At 38.2% G+C, this 22,990-nt stretch overlaps 1 protein-coding gene across 1 annotated transcript; it reads left to right on the plus strand.

Annotated features, from left to right (window-relative positions):
- Positions 1 to 4,293: 4,293 nt before the first annotated feature.
- On the plus strand, positions 4,294 to 21,371 carry LOC149284383 (SUN domain-containing protein 2-like). Its single transcript, XM_089496801.1, has 11 exons — positions 4,294 to 4,397; positions 6,136 to 6,293; positions 7,416 to 7,556; positions 10,462 to 10,560; positions 11,368 to 11,461; positions 18,457 to 18,622; positions 19,293 to 19,377; positions 19,468 to 19,583; positions 19,891 to 20,058; positions 20,483 to 20,575; positions 21,258 to 21,371. The coding sequence occupies exons 1-11, from the start codon at positions 4,294 to 4,296 to the stop codon at positions 21,369 to 21,371; spliced, it is 1,338 nt and encodes a 445-aa protein (XP_089352927.1).
- The last annotated feature ends 1,619 nt before the right edge of the window (positions 21,372 to 22,990 follow it).

A 22,990-nucleotide genomic window follows, 5' to 3' on the forward strand; every position in this document is an offset into this window, starting at 1 on the left:
ATTAATCGATAACGGAAATCGTCGACAACGATTTCCGTTATCGATTATTATCGATTTTATCGATTCGTTGTTTCAGCCCTAATAAATAGAATAATAGACTAGCTCTGGAACAGCTCTGCTATGGGAGTATCAAAGAAGATGATATTAAGAAGAAAGGGGCCACTATTTATATAACTTTGCTCATGTTCTTATTGGTGTATTTTAAAGTTCAGTTGTAATACTTTAACACTTGATATACTGCATTATTAGTGGTTTCATTTTGGTGTTATGGATTACAGTAAAGGAAGGATATTGCATAATATAAGCCTTTTGTCACTATTAAAATGTGATATTAGCAAAAAGATTCCCCCAGCAACTAGTATATCACTGCACAAACAAGAGTTTTATGCAATAAATAACGGCTGTCCCTTCAGCACAATGACAAAAACGATGTGTGGGCGTTTTGCACGATATGCATGAAAAGAATGGTGACTGTCATAGATAGAGATACACATGTTTGCAAACCAAAGTGCTGAGTATAAAATACATATGGGAGTGATCAGGACCTACAGTTGCACCTTGTACACCGGAAAACTTGTTAAGGACCAGGCTTTTGGCTAGCTTTTGGGGTAAATTTGGGGGGAAGGTTACAATCCAAGTCCAACACATTGCAGATGGTATAAAGTGGTTGCCATGATGGAAATATTAGCAGTTAGAGCATAAATTCACAGACTAAGCTTCCCTCGTGACAGAATAGGGGTGGAACCACAAGAAACCCCATCAAGTATCTAGCCAGAAAAATTACATAATCACATCCCATGACACAGCAAGATGTGGCATATGTGGCACACATGGAAGGGGTCAGAAAAAACAGAAGGGGGAATCCGATGGGGAAAAACAAAGGATATGGGGTGGTCCCCAAGGCGTCTGGAGCGGACATACTGTTCAAGCTACGTAGTGGGTGTGATCGCCAAACGTGGTCGTATATCAAGCTTAGAGAGGAATTGCACCCAGTGAAACCAAAGACGATGATGTTTTTCGGATCTGTCGTCAGCCAATTACACCAGCTCCTCAAGGGTTCGCCTCTGCTCCACCCGTTGGACCCACTCCCAAATCGAAGGCAGGGTCGGATCACCCCAATGCAGAGGAATAAGGGACTTTGCAGCCACCAACAATCGACGATTTGTACCAGGAAATTTAAAATGGCATATGTAACAAGAGGAAGAAAGCAGGAGAGAACGGTAGTTGTTTGTCAGTTAAGTGATCGATGGAATGAACAGCGGTCCAGAAAGAGAACATGAGTGGGCATGTCCACCATAGGTGGAGAATCGAGCACAAGATTACCCCACACCTCCAACATTCATCCTTCACATCAGGGTTGTAGCAAACCAATGTGGATGGTACCAACGGGCCAAGAGCTTGTAGGACATCTCTTGATCCCTACTATTGATAGAAAAACGGTGCATAAGGATATAGATCTTATTCCATTGTTCCCCCGTTCGAGACAGATGCAAGGAGTCTTCCCATTTTACTTCATGAGACGGCTCAAAGGCTGTAAGATCCCTAAAAATCTCATGCTTGCGTATTAAAGTCGCTTAGCTGGGCATATCTAAACCCCTCAAGAGGAATCGGTGGGTCCGGAGATATCAAATCCACAAATGGTCTTAGGCCATGAGATGACAAGAACGCCCGGATCTCAGCCCCCCGGAGCCACCACCATCGGAAAGAGGTCCACCCTTTTCCTGGAGGGAAGTCAGGATTATCACGGACCGGAGTAAGTGGTGAGGGAACGGTGGAAATATTGGTGCTCCATAGCAGGGAGTGGCAAACTTCGAGGGTCGCCAAAATAAAAGGGTGGTCAGCAGCTAAATGACAAGCATGGGTAACACCCAGCCTGGTATAACTTTATAGCTCCAGGTATACATCACTATCAAACAACACACCAATGTGTGTTCAGCAACATCTCCCATGTCCAGTGATACCACCCATGCATGGGTTTGTCTGGTGTAAAAACGCAACATTTAGGAAGTGCACATTTTTAAACTTGGAACTTTTACATCTGGTCCTACTGCCCCCATGTCCTATTACGGCTACAATATATATTGTTGTGTTCCACAGCAGCTGGCAATAAACTGTTCCACTAGAGATACATAAAGGCTAGAGATGGAGAAAATGAGGGAAAGAAAGAATACTACATAAAGAGACAGACCGACAACAACAACAAAAAAGCGGGAGAAAACCACAATGTAAAACACTAGAAATGCATAAAGGCTAAAGAGGGAGAAAATAAAGGAAAGAATGAATACTACATAAAGAGACAGACTGACAAAAAGTAAGAGGGCGGGAGAAAACCACACAGAAAAAATGCAAACAAAGAACGGAGGAGGAGGAGGGAGGGGAACGTAGCTGTGCGTGTCAAGAAGGAACCACTGGAATGTAGCAACCGCGAAGAGGATGTCTTAAAATTGTGTCGCACAACAAAAAGACAGTGGTGCCTTTATTCTGTTATCCGCTACAGACAGGTGATGTACTTGGGCAAAGAAGCAGTTAAGAAGGCAGCGAGCCAAGTACAGCCCTTTCCTGCGGAGACAGTCTAAAGCCGGTTTCCGCCCTTGGCATTCAAACGTTCCAATAGACAGCCCCTTTTTGTCATGAGTGACAGTCATACAGGCCAATCACGATGTTCTGATGAGCTTAACGCAGGCATTCTCAGATGACAGCAGTGTGTGTTTGTGTCACTGTCACCTGAACACGCAGTGAGGGAGCGCAGAGAGGGACCCTGCTAACGTCATTGCCTGAATTTAGGTCATTTTCATGTTACGCTCACTTTTTTCATGCTTCATAATTGTTCCTAGACGCTGGCTTTGTACGTTTAACCCTTATCTTACAATGAAACGGCTTTTTTCTCTGCTACATTGTTCTGTTTTGCTTTTTCACTACTCATTGTTGTCAAATCATGTTGTTCTCCACCTGTAGACCAGCTGCCTTTTGCTCATATTGTCCCCTTTTGGTTTTCTCACTTTAAAAATATAACATTTACCTGCCTAATGATTTTCAACGTGGTGCATTTTTTGTTTTTGCAGTAGGGCTGATTCTAAGGTGTCACTGAATCTGTTAAACTAATCATATTATGCAAATTATTCTTTTTTTTTTCTAATTGTACATGCTTTTAAATCTAGTTAATTAAGATCAGTTTTAGCTTCAGTGTTTCCATTCTCTAAAAAAAAAGTGGTACTTTTGACAGATTTGGAAAAAGACTTGACACTTAGTGGTGACCGGATAAGACGTTCAAAAGGATCAAGAAAAACCCTAAGAGACCCGTTCCCTACACTCCCAGCTGATAATTGTTACAACAGACAAGGTAAACTAGCATAAACATTGCAGAGGGTCATTGGAAGTTCCAAAATAGTCATAATGCTTATGTCGTACTCTTTGTCGCAGCACAAAATCTTTTCTGTGAACCAAAGAAAAGTAGTAGTTTGATAGCATTGGTCCCGCCTTTCAGTTTAATAAGCAGCACATTAGGATTTTGGACCATATTTACGGGGCAATTTTTGGATGCAAGTCATTCAACCGGAAACCACAGTAATCTTGAGTTACTAATTGTTGTGGCTTCAAAATTTGCCAAATAATTGTGCCAGTCTTGAGTACCCATGGTCCTTTAATAGTTGCATAGTAGGGAACTTTCACCAATGGTTATACTGCACATTTACCTAGACAGAAACATAGCATGTGAACAATAAGGAGCGCATTCACTTACACAGGGCTAGGTTTACAGGTTAGTTATTGAGCTGAACTACACCATGATCACTCGACTGACTGAGGATCATGGAAACTGTTGTCCAGCCACACCAGGAGAGCTACCTGCTGACTGCCTTGATATTGGGTGTATCCCACACTTTTTGTCACGGAAGCCTCCGTGCCAGCCTCCTTCCTACAGGAGCTACTTTTTTTAGCTCTTAGCTCTTAGCTACTACATTTTATGAGGGAAGCGCAGATCACAAAAAGCTAAGCTTTTTTCCTGAAGCATTGCTTGATTATAGTTTGACATGTAAGAAACACCTAAGATCAGGAAAGATCATAATGGGTGGATGTGAACACTATATGGAATGGGAGTTAACCCCATGATCATCATTTAGTCTGCATTACTACATCAGCATAGAATGGCAAGCCTGTCTCTCAGATGAGTATATGAATGAACCAAGGCCTGGTATAGAATGGTATAAGGTATAATGCTATTTTGTCATCTGAGATTCCTCTGGTGCTATATATTTTAAAATCTACTAAAAATGTTGCCCATAAACACAGGAGGACATGTCACGTCGCAGTAAGCGTTTAGGAACCACTGAGCATGAGGATGACCGTATTAGCAACAGCAGTGTTGAAAGTCATCTATTATACAGGGACAGTCCTGCAAGGTAAGCACTATAGTGATATGTTTATATCAAAAGTGATGCTGGGAAGCGTGGTAACCTGTTTCAACTTTATCAACCTATGGAGACTAGGGCAATACATTGGATATGATGGTGACACTATTAATTCAAGGTTATCCATAACCCCACATGTATGATTTAGTATTTGCTGCTGTGATTAGGAATACATCTATATGTTTTTGTTTTGCTTTTAGTATAATTAATGTGACAGTGACACAGAAGCCCTCAATAGCTCAACAGTATCATATCCTGCTGTACACAGAGAGGAAACAGCAGTTACACAGGAAGCTTTGTGGTCCCCAGTAATACACAGCCCCACCTGCACTACACAACCAGCATTTATCCTATAATGTCACTTCTGTTCAGTAATCACCGTACATATTATGTTCTCATCTATGAAACCTGTATCATATCAATGGTGGCAGAGTAGTGTAGATTTACAGAAAGAGAATTGTTTAATGAAACTTAGCTTAGTCACCCAAATAGTTTGTCCCCTGCCCCCTATTCACACCTCCAGCCACACACTTAAATTCAAGTGTGTGTTCATGGCCATTTTGAAATGTTAGAAGGTATTCTTACTCTAAACTACGTCTGATAAGAAAGATGGTCTGAATAGGATGGATTCTGAATATACATGTGGTCCCTGCCGTTACATCAGACTGGTGACGTAAAATTAAGTTATAGAAATAAACCTTCTAACCTTCTAATAGGGATAACAATGAACACAAAGATAAAGGAATGCAATGATCCAGGGATGATTTAATTTTTTTTCCATACAGGTTAAAGAATGCTTATTAAAGTACTTTAATATGAATTCTGCATGGGCGGGTCTGTATAGGACACTAGACTGTCAAGAGAACACGAGAAATAATAGGCTAATCACTGTTTACATTTAACTTGCATCCAAATATGGAACTTGATGCAAATTCCACTTCTGAGACTGAAGTCTGCATTGGGATCCAGCTGTCTGCTCCAAGGGAAGCTTGATGCACTCTACCTTGCTATAGCAGCACACGTATGAGCCTCTAGCTTTAGAAATAAGTTACAAGTGTGCATTTCCTGAGTTAAGCTAATATCTTAGGGCAAGATACCAATACAAAGCATGTGATGCTGTAGCAGTGTGATAGCTCTTACATACAGCACAACATACAATGAAATTAGATTTTTTTTTAATGTCATTTCTTATTTATATGTTATTACTTCTTACTTATTTAAAATAAAACCTAAACTATAGTTAAAATGTTCAGGGGAGGGTTGCCAGAATCCAGCCTTACAACCAAGAACAGGCAAATGTCTGAGTAAGTAAGTAAGCCAAAGACATTTCTGACAGACAACATTCTTTCTGTTTACTATACACCCCTCTACAAAAAACATTTACATAAAGGGGAAGCCATAGAAAAACAATAAAAGGAGCACAGAGAGTTTCCAGTCAGGTTGTAAATGCTACCTTAAGTCTTAATTACTGTAAGTATCCTGCTGGATAAAGGTAGAGTTGCTGAAAATTGCTCCCATTGATTTCAATATTAGATGTCCACAATGCTTGTATAGCAAGTTCTGAAGCTGACTAGCAGTAGGTTTATCACAAGACAAAGTGAAATGTCTTGGGGCATAATGTGGGGAATATTACAATTTCAAATGTTCTATAAAATAAATAAGTTAAGGCTTCTTAATGTACCATATTCTTTAAGACTTAGAGTGCCATCAGTTAATTTCTTTGTTACAGGAGCCTGAGGAGGAAGGTGACAACAGTTAAACGTTTACCTATCCCACGGCAACCAGCCGAACACTCATACTACAGTGAGACATCTACCTATGTTAGCAGAGACACAGGGGATGTGTCAGAAGCTCTCCAAGGCACAGGCTATGAGGGATCATATTGGGGTAAGTCGCATTAACAACCATTCAACTACAGATCTAGCAGTCCCATTAGATTTTAAATGCAATGTCTGTTTGGACCAGTGGTGTAACTTGAAACCACAAGGCCCTGGTGCAAAAATTGCCCCATGTACAACAATGCTACATTTTCCCCAAACAGCTTTAGTGCCATTGCCCCCAAGCAGCTTATCAGTGCCATCCTAACCCCAAGCAGCCTGTATGTGCCATCTTTGTCCCAGTCTGTCAGTGCCCCAAACAGCTTATCTGTGCCATCCTAACCCCAAACAGCCTGTATGTGCCATCTTGGCCCCAGTCTGTCAGTGCCCCAAACAGCTTGTATGTGCCTTCTTTGCACCTTTCCCCCTTCCAACTTACACTCTGACACACATATGTAAACACAGTTACACAAAATACACACTTACTTATACTCACTAACACACATGTACACATTCATTCTCACACACACTCCATCTCACCCCACTTACACATCCATGCTCACACAAACACACACAAATATATATACATAGATCTCATATCTGAACAGAGCACAGACTAAAGGTGAGGATACAGGATACATTTTGAAGAAAACTATTTACACAGGCCAGGGCTGTAATCTTGATGCGGCAAGAGGGGAAGCTGTCCCAGGAGCCATAACGTGAGGGGTCTGCTTAAGTGGCCTGGTAAAAATGCCCCTGTGCCCTGTTGTACATCCCTCCACTTTCAAGAGGCAGATGCAACAGCATGGGACACAACCTCTGGTGTTGTCCAAGCACCAAAAGCCTTACTTATGGTTATCTTTACCATAATTTTTTTCTGCTCAAAATCCTGGCTGGAAATGACAAATATTTCATCATAACCCAAATAATGCTTTGTTGGTTCAGAAATTACTCGCACCAGTTTTACAAACAAATTATATTTGTTATTTCCACATGCATTCCAGCCTCACAGCTGCTTTAGTAATGCTAGGTCGGCCCCTCTGGCCACAGGAGAAAAAAAAAGGTTTAATTTAGTAAATTACTTCATAATTATTTCTTACCCAATAATCAGAGCATTTTTATAGCAAGTTGCTTGCTGGCATATTTGGATGTGGAAAAGTTTATAAAGCGTGTTTGTTGCTTTCTGCCCCAGGAGACAGTGATCTTGTGCGCAAACGAACAGGATTGGATGTCTCATATAACCGCTTCAACGATAACGGATTCTCACAAGCACAACCAATATATGATCGGTCTAACCCATCTTCAGGATATTCATCTGAGGAAGAAAATGCAGGTAAAATGTGGTGTCTCCAGAAATCATACGGGGTAGGGGGCACACAGTGGACAAATGGAGGAGCACCTATGATAAGTAATATTAATGTCCTACAACCAAATGAATCATACATTTATGGTAATAGTTTACATATGAAAAATATGTATGAAGTAATAAAAGATTGACTTTTCTGTCCCGCAACTCCAGTAAAAAGAAATCATAATCAAAACCATAATTTTTGAACACTAGAGGAGAATTTCACACATCCCTAAAAGGGGTATTCATAACCAAAGAACAAAAAATTTTTTTATTTTTACCATATATTTGTTAAGCCTTGATTCCCCTCTTCCATATTTGATTCAGGAGAAGTAGGGCCTTCTCTTAAAATCCTAGAAATACATAAAATTAGGGCTGCAACTAACGATTATTTTAATAATCGATTAGTTGGCCGTTTATTTGTTCGATTAATCGGATAAAAAAATGCAATTTTTTTTAATTTAAAATAATGTAATAAAAAACTTACAATTTACACTTTCATCTCTTTATCGCAATGGCCTCTCTCTATTCACCTTCTTATTTTACTGACATAATAATAAAAGCTACAAGAACCCAAACACAGTGTTTCTCAAACTAGGTTTTAATACAAAGTTATTAGTTAATATTAATTCATATGTTAACTATTTTTCATATTTAATAAAAACTATGAGAAAAAAGCTTTGTTTATATTTTCTTTTATTTACCAAACTGCTCCCATACACAACTCTGCCTCCTCCCCCTCCCATACACCGCTCTGCCTCTCTCCCGACTCCCTGGTGTCTTGTGAACCTCCGTTGATGACAGGCACTTTCACTGCAGCTTCATCGAAGCCTCAGCGTAAGTGAAGGGCAGTAACGGAGGCTGTCTGTGCGCATCGCACAGACCCCCACCAGCTGACAGAGAGGATGATCCTCTGCAGGAGACCTCGATTCTCTGTCAGCCGGTGGGGGTCTGCACGATGTGCACAGACAGCCTCCGTTACTCCCCTTCACTTCCGCTGGGGCTTCTACATTATGTGATCCTGCCACTGCATCGTAGGAGCGGAAGTGGAGGGGAGAGGCGGAAGTTGTCTGCGCATCGCACGGACACCCACCGGCTGACAGTGAGGGGAATCCAGGTCCCCTGCAGCGTTGCGGGGGATCTGTATTCTTGTGTTATAATCCGATCTCTGTTTGAGGTCAGATTTTATAAGGAGAGGAGTTTTTCAGAAAAAAAAACCTCTTTATAATCGATAAAAATCGATTCGACTAATCGATAATGAAAATCGTTGTCAACGATTTTCACTATCGATTATTATCGATTTATCGATTAGTTTCAGCCCTACATAAAATAAGGGATAATAGATAAAATATTGTGTACATTTTCTCCTATACTGTAAGTGCCACAGCTGAACAATTTATGTTCAGCAACATCTCCTTATTGGTCATACCACACATGCATATTTTTTTATGTTTCAGAGAACCATATCCACGTTTTACACATTACCCCATATTACATATTTTTTAATACTATTGATGTAAGGAGTTTTGGGGTAGGAATAAAGTGGCCTTTCTATCTCAAAAATGGATGTGCCATACTACCTGGTACATCATACATCTCTTCCAAAATAAATTACATCCAAAAATAATGTTAGGTAAGAGGCTGTGTATGTATATTTGTGTGTATTCTTAGAAGTAAAAACAAATGTTTGTTACTACATAATGAAAATTCTCAATATTTGGCATTGTTTCTACAAGTTTGTGCAAAATTTTACAATCCTCATTATCCCAGCACTCCTCTAGTGCGTCTCAGAGAGTGTCTAGCGATGTCACACTATGTTTCGCCTTTTCAGTTTCCCAGAAATGTTCAGTGGGGTCGAGGTCTTGTGATTTGGGTGGGATAGCCATGAAAATGATTTGGTTTCAGACGCTTTTACTAGTGAGCTTTGTATTCCTTCCCTTAGACATTTAACTCGGCTGCAATTTGGCTCTAGTAAGGTTTTTCAGTACTCAGGAGAACAACTTATCATCCAATTGCTTCACTAATCTCCTTTTGACATATTTGCATGTAGCCTAACCAGGCCATACTAATACAATACATTTTGAGTGTTAATCGTAAGAATACAACTCACACGACTGCTAGGATGTTACTCTTTGAATAATCATTTTCAAATCTATGAACACAAAAAAAAATGTGAAGAGGATATTCATGCAAAAAATAAACATTTACCAAATAGTTAAAAATGTATTTGTGTCGGTGTTAAATAATATATTCCTGAAAAAATAAGTATTAACTTATTGCAATATTTTACTACTTTTTAATAAATGATCAAATAAAACCAGTTGGTGATGCTGGACTTTTACAGTCACATAAGATTATTATTATTATTAGTTGCCGACGGTTCTGCATAGCTCTGAACATTTCTAGGGATCAAAGAAGGACTTTGTTTTGTTTTTCAGGGTGTGGTTGTGTGGTTTTACTGAGACTTTTGTAGGTGATGGGGGAGGAGTTGCATTAGTTAAAAGTCTTATTTGCTAACTACCATAACTAACGCATGCCTGCAGTAAAATGTGTTGAGTGGACCTTTAAAAATTCCCACTTTAATGCTTGTCATCTTGTTGAACTTAAGTGCACCTTATGCACCGAGTGGTCACATGCGTTTGCAAGGGGGAGAAAACTCCTTATTTAAAGGGAAACTCAGCTGCATATGATGGTTGGAGTGCTGTTTAAGCTTTACACAAAATCAGGAACATGCAGGGGGCTTTTCTGTTCTGAAGATCTGGGCACACAATAAAGATTATTTGCATTTTATTTGCAGTCCCACATATTTAGCTTTAGGTAACATTTTTTTTTATTATGTGTGTAGATACATTTTGGTGTAGGTCACTCTTGTAGTCATTTTTTCCTCCAGGTCATTCTAAGTTGGATCAAGAATCTACACGTGTCTCTCGCTGGAGAAAGTGGATTAAATACATTGAGACGCTGCCATGGCTTCTGCTTTCATATCCAGGTCAGAAGCCTATAGATGCATGAACAACCAACAAATATAGCACTCTGTGCCTGCAGAAGAATATATAATATTTATGAAAATACAGCTATCACAAAATGAGAGTGCACATTATGGATAGTAGATGTGTTAAAATTTCTTATCCTTCGCATCTTTGTATGCTTAATACAGACTCATTCTCGCGACAGTTGTCCCACTGTACTTTTTTCCATGTTCATGTGGAATCTTTACGTACACTGAAGCCTGTGAGGCTGTTTAGATGTTGTTATCCTTAGCTTGGTAGTCACCCTTGTTTTCCAAACATAAAATTAATACTGCTACTGAAATTGCTTAAAACGGCTCTTGTAAGAGTTAATAAGGCTACCATCAGGTTTGCACTGAACAGAGCAGGGTCCTTGTTGAAATCTAGTTAGTTTTCCAACACACAACATCTAGGATTAGTGCATAATTTTTTTTCAAATTGTGCCCAAGCCTCTGCATTCTCTCAATATTGTCTTCAGGATTTTTTGCACTCTTCTCCCAAAGGTTTTTTATCCTCCCCCTGTTTATAGCATGTTTTGTTTTGAATTTGTTCATTCTGCTTTTGTGTATGCATTCATCTTTCTGTTAATACCAGTACCTTTTTTTTTATATTTATATGTGTTTTTACTCTTGTTTCTTTTTATATATTTATTTTTGTCAGGTGCTCTGTATTCCCTATGGCTTGCCTTTTGTTAACATCTCATTCCATGGATGTGTTTTCTCTGTTTGCTCTTTTCACCCTGTTCCATTTCTGCTTTGCTAATAGTATCTCTCTATTCCATTAAACAGGGCGTGTATTTGGTATTCTGTATTGGTGGTTAGGTACAACGTGGTATCGTCTTACCACCTCTGCCTCTCTCCTTGATGTCTTCATTTTAACCAGGTGTGTGACTGCATAAAACGGAGTCTAATGTATACAAACTTGTTGAATATAATGTAGACATAGGGATTTATGTTTGTTAGCCTGTAAACAAAAATGTGTGCGCGCACATGTGCAAAGCAGCCTTTGATTTAAGTTGGTAGTACAAGGAGGAAGCTAATGAACAATAATTGGCAAAGGAGCAGATGTCTAGAGATGATGTGAAGTTGTACTGTCTTTAATTGGTTCAGATTTCATGACATCTGAAACAAGAGCTCTCCAAGAACTCTAGCTGCCACAGTTCAAAAGAGTCATCTGAAGTCACCCAGCAGTCTGCTAGCTTAATTCTTTGACATCCCTCACTATTATCACTTATTTATAAAATACCAACATGCTTTTCAGTACAGTGTATAATTGTGAAACATTGAAGCAAACAGTGTATGAGCTACCCCATGAAACTTTGGAGGCTGTAGTGTAATATCAAAATGCCTACTTATAGTAACTTTACCTTGATGAGTGTACTTCGGGATGGATTAAGATCATTGATTTTATTTAAATTGGATTTTTTTATTTTAATGAAATGCTTTTGTATTTAAGATACATTCTAGTTCAAAGATTATTCCGCATGAAATAGAGCTTAGTTGTGTAGGTTTTTTTTTTAAAGATATTCTGTTTAACCACTTAAGTTAATAAACATTGACGTTTAAGTAAATACAAGAATATTTATGCTATATAATGTTATTGTTTTAGTTAAATAAAACAATTTAAGTAGTTCTTCAAATATAAGTGGTTAACCTATTAAACTTAAATCGGTTTTGATAAGGTTATTATTCTAAATATGAAATCTTCCTCTGCTTGCAATATTAAAGATTATAACTGCCAGCAAGAATGAGACTTTACATTTCAAAATCATGATTTTAATTGAGTCTTACTGACTAGTGATTTAAATCAAGATTCCAAATCGACTTGATTTAAATCAACTCCCCCTGGTGTTCATATATATCAATAAGAAAAATACATATTTCTGTATTAGCATTAGTGCAAGAGAAAATAGTATTTTAATTACATCAGAGCTCAGGGGTGGCCAACATATCTTCATACCAGCTCAATCAGACCTCAGACAGACCTCCTGCATCTCCCTACCTTCTCCATCAACTGCTTCTGTGTCCCTGTCTCCTTTTCCGCAGCTCCGCTTCTTCTCTTCTTTCTTCTTATTCTTCTGTATTTTTCTGCGCTTAATCTTCTCTCTTCTTTCTTCATCTGCTTCTTCCCGATATCGGCACTCTGTTGACCAGGCCTTCTGGTGCGCTTGATCAAAAGGGCAGAGCCTCCACACACACCCTCTTCCCTGTTCCTGAGAGAGCATGAATAAGAGTGAGAGAGTGGGAATGTGAGAGAGCATGAGGAAGAATGGGAGTAAGTGAGAGTGTGACTGAAAAGCAACGAAATGCAAATGTAAATTCAGTGCTATGTTTTTGTTTTTTTGTGAGGCTCCTTGTTTTCAGTCATTCATACAAATTAACAAAATTGTAAAATTTTGTTAAAATTGGTTCGAATCCTAGTGCACAAATCTAATATGGACTAAAAAATACCACATGCATTTCTAACAATTTAAAGCAATGGAAATATTCTTCTGTGAATGAACTAACAAATGGTTACTCGCAAGACCTCTGCTATCAGTAAATAGCCTTTGGAAATATCTGATATGTATAAGTGCACTTTGTGATTATTGATACTAATGAATATTAACAGTTTATATTTATGTAGTTTATAAACTTAGTAAACTACAAATGAATAAATAATATTAGGTACATCTATTTCTTAATATTTATATATAATTTTTGTAACAAAATGTGAAGGTCTTGCACCTTTCAACATTTGAAGTCTGTCGTATTTGGCTCTTATGTTAAGCAAGTTTAGCCACCGCTGCCAAAGCTTATGCAGCTTTACATTATTTTCTATGTTTGCCTATAAGATATATCAACTTTGACTAAAGACTGCATATGTATATCAAAAATTGGGGCAGTGAACATCAAAATGGCTAGTTGCACATGTATTATAGAACATATTTTTTCTATATTAGGTGAGGCTTACTGTCCATGGTCTTGTAATGTATGACACATGTCAAAGATGAACTCAATTCAGCAGCAGGTTGCTAAAATGATTAACCTATTACTTTTGCTCTTGGAGAATCCATCTGCTTTTTATTGTGAATTGTCCTTCTCCCATAACTTATCCTTATATTTTCTTTAATCAGTTTCTACATCCAGTCCTAACACTTAAACTTATTACCTACATCCAAAAACCATATTTGAGTATCGACCTTTTGACTGCCACTGTCACGTGGTTGTGCAGTGTAGTGCATTTTATGATCTTTCCTTATTTATTCCTCTGATTTGTATTAAAATATACATTTGATTCCAAGACTGCTTAATAGAGTGATTATGTGTGTTTCTTTCTACAGGCATTATGCTCTTCTAAAGAAGGTGCTGATGATCCTTCTAATTCTGCTTTTAGCAACAATGGTTGCCACAGGTCAGTGACTGGGGTGGAGTTGGTCAGTGCATCTGCACCAATTCTATTGGAAGATATAGACAGATATACCTAGATAGAGAAATGAATGTGCAATTGTGTTATAGAGAGAAATTAGTTTACAATAATGATGAGTATAAAACTGTTGTACTGCAGCAAACAGAGGGTGACACACATGAGTTTGTTTTACTATACATGCAATATACTTGTCATCCAAAAAAAAATACGTATTAATTCAACTAACAAAAAAAGAAAGTCTAAATAAATAAAAAATTAAACATGTTGTGTTGAGCGGCTGAAACTAGCCTATTAGCTAACCCTGATTATAAGACGATCCCCCAAAATTTGAATATTAATTTAGGAAAAAAGAAAAAACCCGAATATAAGATTACCCTATAAGGAAAAAGTTTTACTAGTAAATATTAATTCATATGTAAACTATTTTTTCATATTTAATAAAAACTATGGTTGAGAAAAATGCATTTTTGGTTTTTATTTCTTTTTATTTGCCAATCTGCCCCCCCCCCATATGCCTTATAATACTTTATATGCCACTCTGGCCCCCAGAAATGCCTTATACCCCCTATATGCCACTCTGCCGCCAGATATGCCTTATACCCCCTATATGCCACTCTGCCGCCAGATATGCCTCCTGACCCCCTATTTACCACTCTGCCCCCCGATATGCCTTATACCCCCTATATGCCACTCTGCCCCCTCCAGATTTGCCTTATACCCCCTATATGCCACTCTGCCCCCCTTCAGATATTCCTTTTAACCCCCTATGTGCCACTCTGCCTACAGAAAGCCCTTATCCCCCCCCATATGCCACTCTTACCCTCCCCCGACTTACCAGTACTTCCCTAGATTTGTCCGCTGTGCTTCAGATTCATTGGTGTCTAGCGGGGCAGCTGGTGGACGTCTGTGCGATGGGGCTTCTATGAATGAGCACCGGAAGATCATGTGATGCTGGCGCTCCGTCATAGAAGCCCCAGCAGAAGTGTCGGCAGCAGTGGAGGTTGTCTGGGCGCATCGCGCAGACGCCCACCGGCTGCCAGAGAGGAGGATCTGTCTCCCCTGCAGCCCTGCGAGGCATCTGGATGTTAGTCTTGTAGCATGAAAAATTCTTGTCTTATAATCGAGCAAATATGGTATTTTAGTTTTGTAGATAGTTGCCAAGGGTGTGGATGTATAATCTCTTGTTACCTCAGTGGTAAAATTGGTTATTAGATACAATATTATCCTGTGTTTCTTCACCATTGCTGCCACGCTTTCTGCAAGCTGCTCTCCTCTTTTATGTGTAGCAGGGGTAGCCACCGCATTGGCTCTGACCACTTTTGTGTTGTGAGAGTACAATGCCCAATGGTACTGCTCATTTACCTTTGTAACCAGACTTGATCCTTCTGGCTGCGTGGTGCAAGAATATAAGAGAGAAGAGTACAGCCTTGTGTATTCAACAAGAGGCAGCACATACTTAATGTATCAGCCGCTGGCCTTAAAGTTCCAGGGCTGATTTTATTCCTCTGTCCAGTCCTGGCTTTCCCTGTTGAGCTTCACATGGGAGGAGGCAGAGTTAAAAGTTATTCAATTCACAACAATCATGGAAAAATAGAGCATCACAATACTACACAGGACTGCAGTGTTTCTGAAGTTCTTCCTTCTCAGTATCAACATATGTTTGCAGCATTAGTGTTTAGAGTTATGTGGCACTGCTGCCCTCACAAGAGTCACCTGTATTGATGTGAGTGAATGTATGTGAATAGAGGGTTGGTACTCAAGTTTAGGTAAGTTTCCAATGAGCTGGTTACCTCCTTTAATTAAATAGGGGTGGAATTGCAAGCGGTGTATGTATGTATGTGTGTATATATATATATATATATATATATATATATATATATATATATATATATATATATGATATGAAGTAAAAAGTTATCTGATTTTTAAAGTTTAATCTGATATGCATTCTGTTATTGTTTTAGGATTATGGCATTTTTATCCATATGGGCTTCAGGGTTTGATTCCCCTACCCATTGCTCCATTTTCTTGGAAACAAAAACCTTTTACAACTGATGCTCTGGCAAAGGAAAACTCAGGGCGTGAAACACAACCACTCTTCTCCGAGGTGTGTGATATACTCGTACTCATGCTTTTAGTAAAAGCATCCTGATAGCTAAATGGTCCTTTCAATGTAATGCTTCAATCAAATAGACATACTGACTACAATGTTTCCAGAGAATACAAAAATATTTATATAATTGGAGTGGTGGTAAAACTTCATGGCTACAGAAAAAAATAAATGATTCATTTTTTAAATAAATAAATGACTCATTTTCTGTGGTTCGACATTTCGTACCAAAAGGTGCTTTAAGTGGGACGGGTAAAATTTGAAATGGCCCACACAAGTATAGAGAAATCCAATATTATTATTTGGTAATGTTCGATATTAACCTTTGTTTGTGCAAACTAGGGACCACCTCTACAATTTCTAGGCATGGAGCTAGATAGTCGTGACCTAACAAAGTAATCTTGTTAAATGTTTTGTCAAGTGTCTCAGTATGCCACCTCTCGTGGTAGGCAATCCTTGTCCTAAGAAGGCAGTTCTGCCTCGTTTGCCAGTAATCATAGATATGGGAATGTTTGAATAGAGGGACATTCAGTATAAGCAGTAACTTAATTTAAGAGTAGCAAAGTGATCTTTTTATTTCCGAAGTATCATTTTTTTGGATAGTATATAATTTGTGTTGCCACAAATAATTTTTTAATGCTTTGAATAATAAAGCATAAGTGCACAATTGAGTAAAGATCTTTAATAGATGTAATATCAGACTGAAAGTGGTGCTTTTGCATCAGTGGCTTGTGTCGGATAGGTATATTAGAATATATTAAAAGCATAGAGTAGGTACTATAGCGTAGTACTCTATTTAAACAATTGGTATATGGGTTTTGGGAATAAAAACTGTTATCATAATCTAGATGGTGATTTCAATAGCCTGTGAGATCCCGATAGTCTTATGCCCCAAAGTAGATACAGTTGTGAACCCAGGTACCCAAGTGATTCCTGCATTCCATCGTGTCCTGTGCATTTTATTCTTTTTGCCTTGTAGCTGGACTTGATCTCCCGTATTGAATCACTTGAAAGAAAGTTCCAAGGTCTGGAAAATCAGCAAAAAATGTCAAGTCACCGGGAAGCAGGTGTTGCACCAGCATCTGGATTTAGCAAAGATGAGATTATTCAATCATTTAAAGCTCTATCAAGCTACAGAGAGGCAACTCTAAAAGAAGAAATTTTACATGAAGGAGCAACCATGACAGAGGTATATAAATATAGTGGAGGGAAACATTGGATGGGATATATTGACATCAGCATGTTCTGATATTATAATATATAAATATATATACTATCATTCTCTCATCTAGAATAATGTAAGAAAACTAAGAGAGGAGCAGCAGGGGAACATACAGGGGATTCTTCAAAAGATGGATGAAATGTCCAAGGTAAGTAAGACTTTGGCAAAAGGACTGTAATAAAACTCTTTCCTGACACTGCTATGGGTGAAATTTGTTATATGTTGACATCATAATGTACTCTGTATGCGTATTATTATTTATTGTTTTATATAGCGCCATCAAATTCCATAGCGCTGTACAATCTTTCCTGGTTGCAAACACAGTCCTCACTAATGGGAGGAAGAGCTTTTGCTCTGCTTCTGGCATGGGGTTACTTATAAAGAGCAAAGTTTTATAGGTTGCCTAATTATAGTTGGCACTGCCATGTCTCTGATGATTGCACCATTTACATGATTGGTATGGTGATGACTACATTGAAGTGTTGGAGCAGTATCATTCCTTTATAAGTGTCAACCATTGTTCTTTATAAACAAACCGTGTATTGCATAAACATGATGTGATGCAGATAAACACTTACAATTGAATAGATAAGTAAAAATAAGACAAACAATACTATTGTTCGTGTCCTTCACAGGAAGTGGATGATCAGATCCTACAGCTGAGGACAGAATTGAAAAGGTGAATTAATTGTTTCTGTAATACATGTAGATTACACATAACATCCCAAAGTTGATGGTCAGATTTCAGAATAGTTAATTAAATAACTGTTAAAGGTTTTAGTTATTATCATTATCTTTTATTTATATGGCGCCAACTATTTTCACAGTGCTTCTTGCAATACGTATATTCAAGGCTATATTCAGACTAGGGCAAGGTGATACATTAGGTAAAGAGGGTGCTGTTTTCAAGCTTATTGATTAGGAAGTAAAATATTTCTCTTTCTACAACCTATTATTTCAACCTATTAATCTACAGCATAAAATAAATAGCCAATTTTTGTGACTCTAAAAAAAACATGCTGCAGGGCTATTTAATATTGTGGGACCAGGCCAGGTGGTTTGCCATATCACATACCAATGCACAACCGTCTATTGATTTTACCTGTTAAAGGAAAACTGCTTAATGTTTTGCATTAGCCCTTCTCAAGAGGACTCGAGAGAAAACTTTTTGCATGAATTATTAGCGCTGGAGGAAAAGCTGCTGGACATTCAAGAACAGATATTGGCTATGAGAAACACCCAAGATAAGATGGCCCAGAAAGTGGATGCTGTACCAGCAAAAATTCAGGACGTTAAGGATGAGGTTAGTGGGTTATACACCTCTCCATATGTTATACTGTACAATAATAATTCCAACACTCTGCAGAAATGATACCTTATGGTAAAATACAATTACCCTTTCGTGGTTTATTGATGGATAACAAAATCAGGGCATAACTGTCAGTGATCACATTTACTCATATCACTTACTGTATTTGGCATGCACTCTATCCATATTTGCAGTGCATCGTCTTTATGCACATCCTTAATGTATGTTTTATGTGCTGTTATCATGTTCATACTTTCTCACTCTGCTGCGATACATGACAGAAATGTTCTGATTGCTAATTAACTGATGAACTGTTTTGGTTCCTGTAGGTGCAATTGCTCTTTCCCAGATGGCTCATGGCTCATACAGATCCTAAACTCGGTGAAGCTGGATCTCTTTCTAAACATTTCCTGCATCGAAATGAGCTGGAGAAATATTTACTGGACCTGGAGAGAAAAATCATGGCTGAGCTGTCTGCAGACAGAAAGCAATGGGCGAAACAGGCACACAATACTATAGACAGAGAGCTGCAGGCAGGAGGTATATCTGGAGTATCCAGAGAGGTATTATTTTTTTTTTCCTTTTTCACCTCCCACTTTCTTTCTTATTCCATTACTCCACCAATTTCCATACTCCACCAATACTAAAATTTTCTGCTTCATAGGAAGTCCATGAAATTGTGAATAATGCTCTCCAGAGATATAGTGAAGATCGAATTGGGATGGTTGATTATGCCCTGGAATCATCTGGTAGGTTGGATAACTCCTGGTCTCTTTGCAACTTGTATATATAGTCATGCTTCTGTGTCAAGATTTTATTATGTTTCTCTATGGTTCCAGGAGCCAGCGTTATTAGCACAAGATGCTCCGAGACTTACGAGACAAAGACTGCCCTTCTCAGTCTATTTGGTATTCCCCTTTGGTACCATTCCCAATCACCTCGTGTTATCCTTCAGGTACTTACTGAAAGAAACAACAGTTTCAATTTACCATTGTATGTTAATATTATGTATTGTATGAAAAGTATCACTTTTATTTTTATGTATTCTGCTAGTTACTGATATAGGACATATGAAATTTTAAAATAGCCAAATCCCTTCTTCTGGATTAGCATATGTCATTTAAGAAGTTACAACAAAAGGAAGGAACTGTGGTGTTGTTAGCAATATTGGTACAAGAAATGCAAGAATAGAATTTAAATGTATGTCCAATACACACACAGTATCTAATAATATATTTTTATTTTCGTTTTTGGTGTCCCAGCCAGATTCAAATCCAGGAAACTGTTGGGCTTTTCGAGGGTCCCAGGGTTATGCTGTAATTCATCTGTCCTCCCGTATTCGGCCAACAGCTGTTACCTTGGATCACATCCCTCGGTCGTTGTCTCCAAAGGCCACAATTTCAAGTGCCCCCAAAGACTTTTCTGTCTATGTAAGTATACATCGTCAAACAGAGCAGTTGTGCGGTTTACCTGTGAAGCTTAGTGTGCCATTCTGTGAACTTACAGCATTTCAGGGTATAAATCACCTTTTTTGCAGTTGACCAAGTGTCTTAATGGTGGTTGTCAGAGATTAAAGCTATACGAGCTAATGTTGCTCTGTTTACTTCTAATGTTAGAAGTAAAATTTGTAGACTAACCTTTGGTTTAATATTTGTTTTCCCATTGGGTTAGGTTCCTGGCATAGTAAATGTGATAAGTGTGTTTAGACACAGCTGACTTATCCTTATTCAGAAGGATTTCCTGGGGTTTTTGTAACATTGTATCCATTTCCTTATTTTTAGTTTACCATGTAAATAATAATTGTTTAAAATGTATTCAAAATTGCATTTAAATTTGATATTTTCTTCTCCACAGGGCCTTCAAGAAGAGACACAGGAAGAAGGGGTTCTTCTGGGAAATTTTACCTATAATCAGAATGGAGAGCCTATTCAGACATTTCCCATCCAGGTAACAATTACTAAGCAGAAATATAGCACAATCTTTTGATTGTTATTTTCATTTGATCTTAGGGCCCACTTTAGGTGTTGAAGGGCTCCAACCTCTCCCCTCCATACTCCAATGGATGAACTGGCTACTTAATTTTCTTATGTGGTAGCACAACCTATATAGACTTTAACTAATCCTGAATGTATTTCTTTTTTGTTAATGAATTTTAAGGCATGTAGGGGAATAAATAACAATGTAGCGATAGGTTGATGACGTTTATCTCTTTAAAACACAAACAATACAGAAGAAGCCGATTGTGACTGGAATTTTAGGTGTGCTCATAAACCCAAGAAGGGTACTCGGCGCTCTGAACTCATTATGTGTTATAAAGGGTCATTTCTGTTGAGATGGCTCTCCATAACGTGCAATAGATATGTGGAGATTACTTTAAAGGCAGTTTTTTTTAGCTACCCCTATTTAGATTAATGTCACTAAATACTCTATATTATTCATTATATTATTTTCATCAAAATTCCCTTTATTTGATAATTGAGTAAAATAACTGAAAACTGATAAAAAGTTAACCAACATTTATTATATTTGTGTTATTTCCTTCATCATCCTACTTGTGTTTTTGGTCAAAGCTAATGGTTGGCTTAACCATGTCATTAAAGTCTGTTAAATTGCCATTTTGTATTGAAAGGGAGACAATATGTCTATCTACGAACTGGTGGAGCTGAAAATAAAGAGCAACTGGGGTCATCCAGAATACACGTGTGTCTACCGTTTCAGAGTGCATGGAGAAGCGGAAATGTAGGAGTGTCTTACAAGATCATTTCAAAGAGTCCTAAAGACAAGATGTGTTGTACTCACCAATAATAACTACTGACTTTCAGGAGACGCGGTATTGTTCTGCAAGTAAAACAAGCCCCTTCAATGGGCAAATAAGGTTGAAGGATCAGAGGCAGGCCCTCTCTGAGTTTTATATGGAATATAATTTTGGAATTGGAAAATAAGAATTCCCCTGTAAAATATTTAATCTGGACAAGCATTTTAAAACTGGATTCAAGCAGACTTGATGTGTATATGTGATTGTATGTCTGCTATGAATGAAATGTGGATCTTGATAATTTTGCAGTTAGTCAGATTCTATGATTAATCAGGCCTTCATAGTTAGTGTTTGTTAACTTAGTGTTCAACCTTAATCACAAACATACCAACAAGAAAGTAAAACGTTCACTGTTTGAGTTCCTTGATAATCTGAGTTAAGGTTGCTAGGTCAATCTGTTTATGAGGTTCTGAACTTGTTTTATTCAGTGTTGTCTTGTTTTAATAGCAGTCGCGCCAAAGACAGGCTTCTCTTCGGCCCTTAAAGCTTACGGTCCTTAATCAAAAAAGTCAGCCTGACATTGGCACAATTATTGTGTAGTAATACATACGCAATGTGGCCCTCAACTAATTCTCCCCGTACACATTTGCCTCTTTCCCTGCCTCCCATCATATCCCCATGTTTGTGTTATACTTACCTTCTAGTCAGCTCCAGTGCGGACTCAGCAACCACTGCTCCTATGCCCATACAAGCTTCCATTGATTTTAATAAGACTGTTTTCCTGCCACTGGTTGACTGCTTGAAGCAGTCAGTCAGTTGCAAACATCTCCAGGAGGTGGTGCCAACCTACAAAACTATCCCCTTGAATAGCAGCCCCTGACATGCCCCTGGGGTGTTATTGACGATGGGCCTATTCAGGAGACATGGGCCTGGAGTTTTAGCTCCATTAGCCCCTATGCTAATCCTGCCCTTTGTATGTATTTTAATTTGGGGTATATCAGTGTTTGGTTATTTATTTTTTTAACAGCTCAGTATTAAAATATATTAATGTCTTTTATGTTTAGTAATTAATTTTGCAGAGATAACTGCCATCTCATTATAGATCGTCTAATGAAGCAGGACAAGATTAGATGTCGTATTCTATATCGATTTGTTAGGGATATCGATTTGTAGTGCAGTGTTTTGTATTATTTAAAGCTAGATAAGCAATGCCTTGTAATACATTAAACCTTTGAGGCTTCACTATGTTATACATAATAAGCTGTTTGATACCCTAATTTACAATACAGGGATTTGATTTACAAACAAGTTGTCTGAAATGTTTCTGCTCCAAAGAATCTAAGAAAACGACCTGTAATGTTTGAAGTTGCAGTATCCCATCTGCAACATAAGTTTACAGAAAGGGTGGTTATCCTATGATGTAATACATATATAATTTTATGCTGCCAGCGTCATTTTTGGCATTGCCCCATCATGCTTTTAATGTACCTCTTCCCAATGACTCATGAATAGGGTGTTTTTTGTTTTTTTCTTCCCCTATGCACTGACTGAACACACAAGTCAGGACTCAAAGGTTTAATTATTATATAATTATATTATAGCTTTTA

The sequence above is a fragment of the Sceloporus occidentalis genome, unplaced genomic scaffold (assembly GCF_023333645.1).
Source record: "Sceloporus occidentalis isolate IW3139 unplaced genomic scaffold, rSceOcc1.0.p SCAF_94, whole genome shotgun sequence".
Classification (NCBI taxonomy): domain Eukaryota; kingdom Metazoa; phylum Chordata; class Lepidosauria; order Squamata; family Phrynosomatidae; genus Sceloporus; species Sceloporus occidentalis.

Coding starts and splice junctions, on each gene's coding strand:
- LOC149284383 (XM_089496801.1), top strand. CDS start 4,294: ATGTCACGTCGCAGTAAGCGTTTAGGAACCACTGAGCATGAGGATGAC. Junction 7,557..10,461: donor ATCTGAGGAAGAAAATGCAG/GTAAAATGTGGT, acceptor TTTTTCCTCCAG/GTCATTCTAAGTTGGATCAA. Junction 18,623..19,292: donor TTCAGGACGTTAAGGATGAG/GTTAGTGGGTTA, acceptor TCTGCTTCATAG/GAAGTCCATGAAATTGTGAA.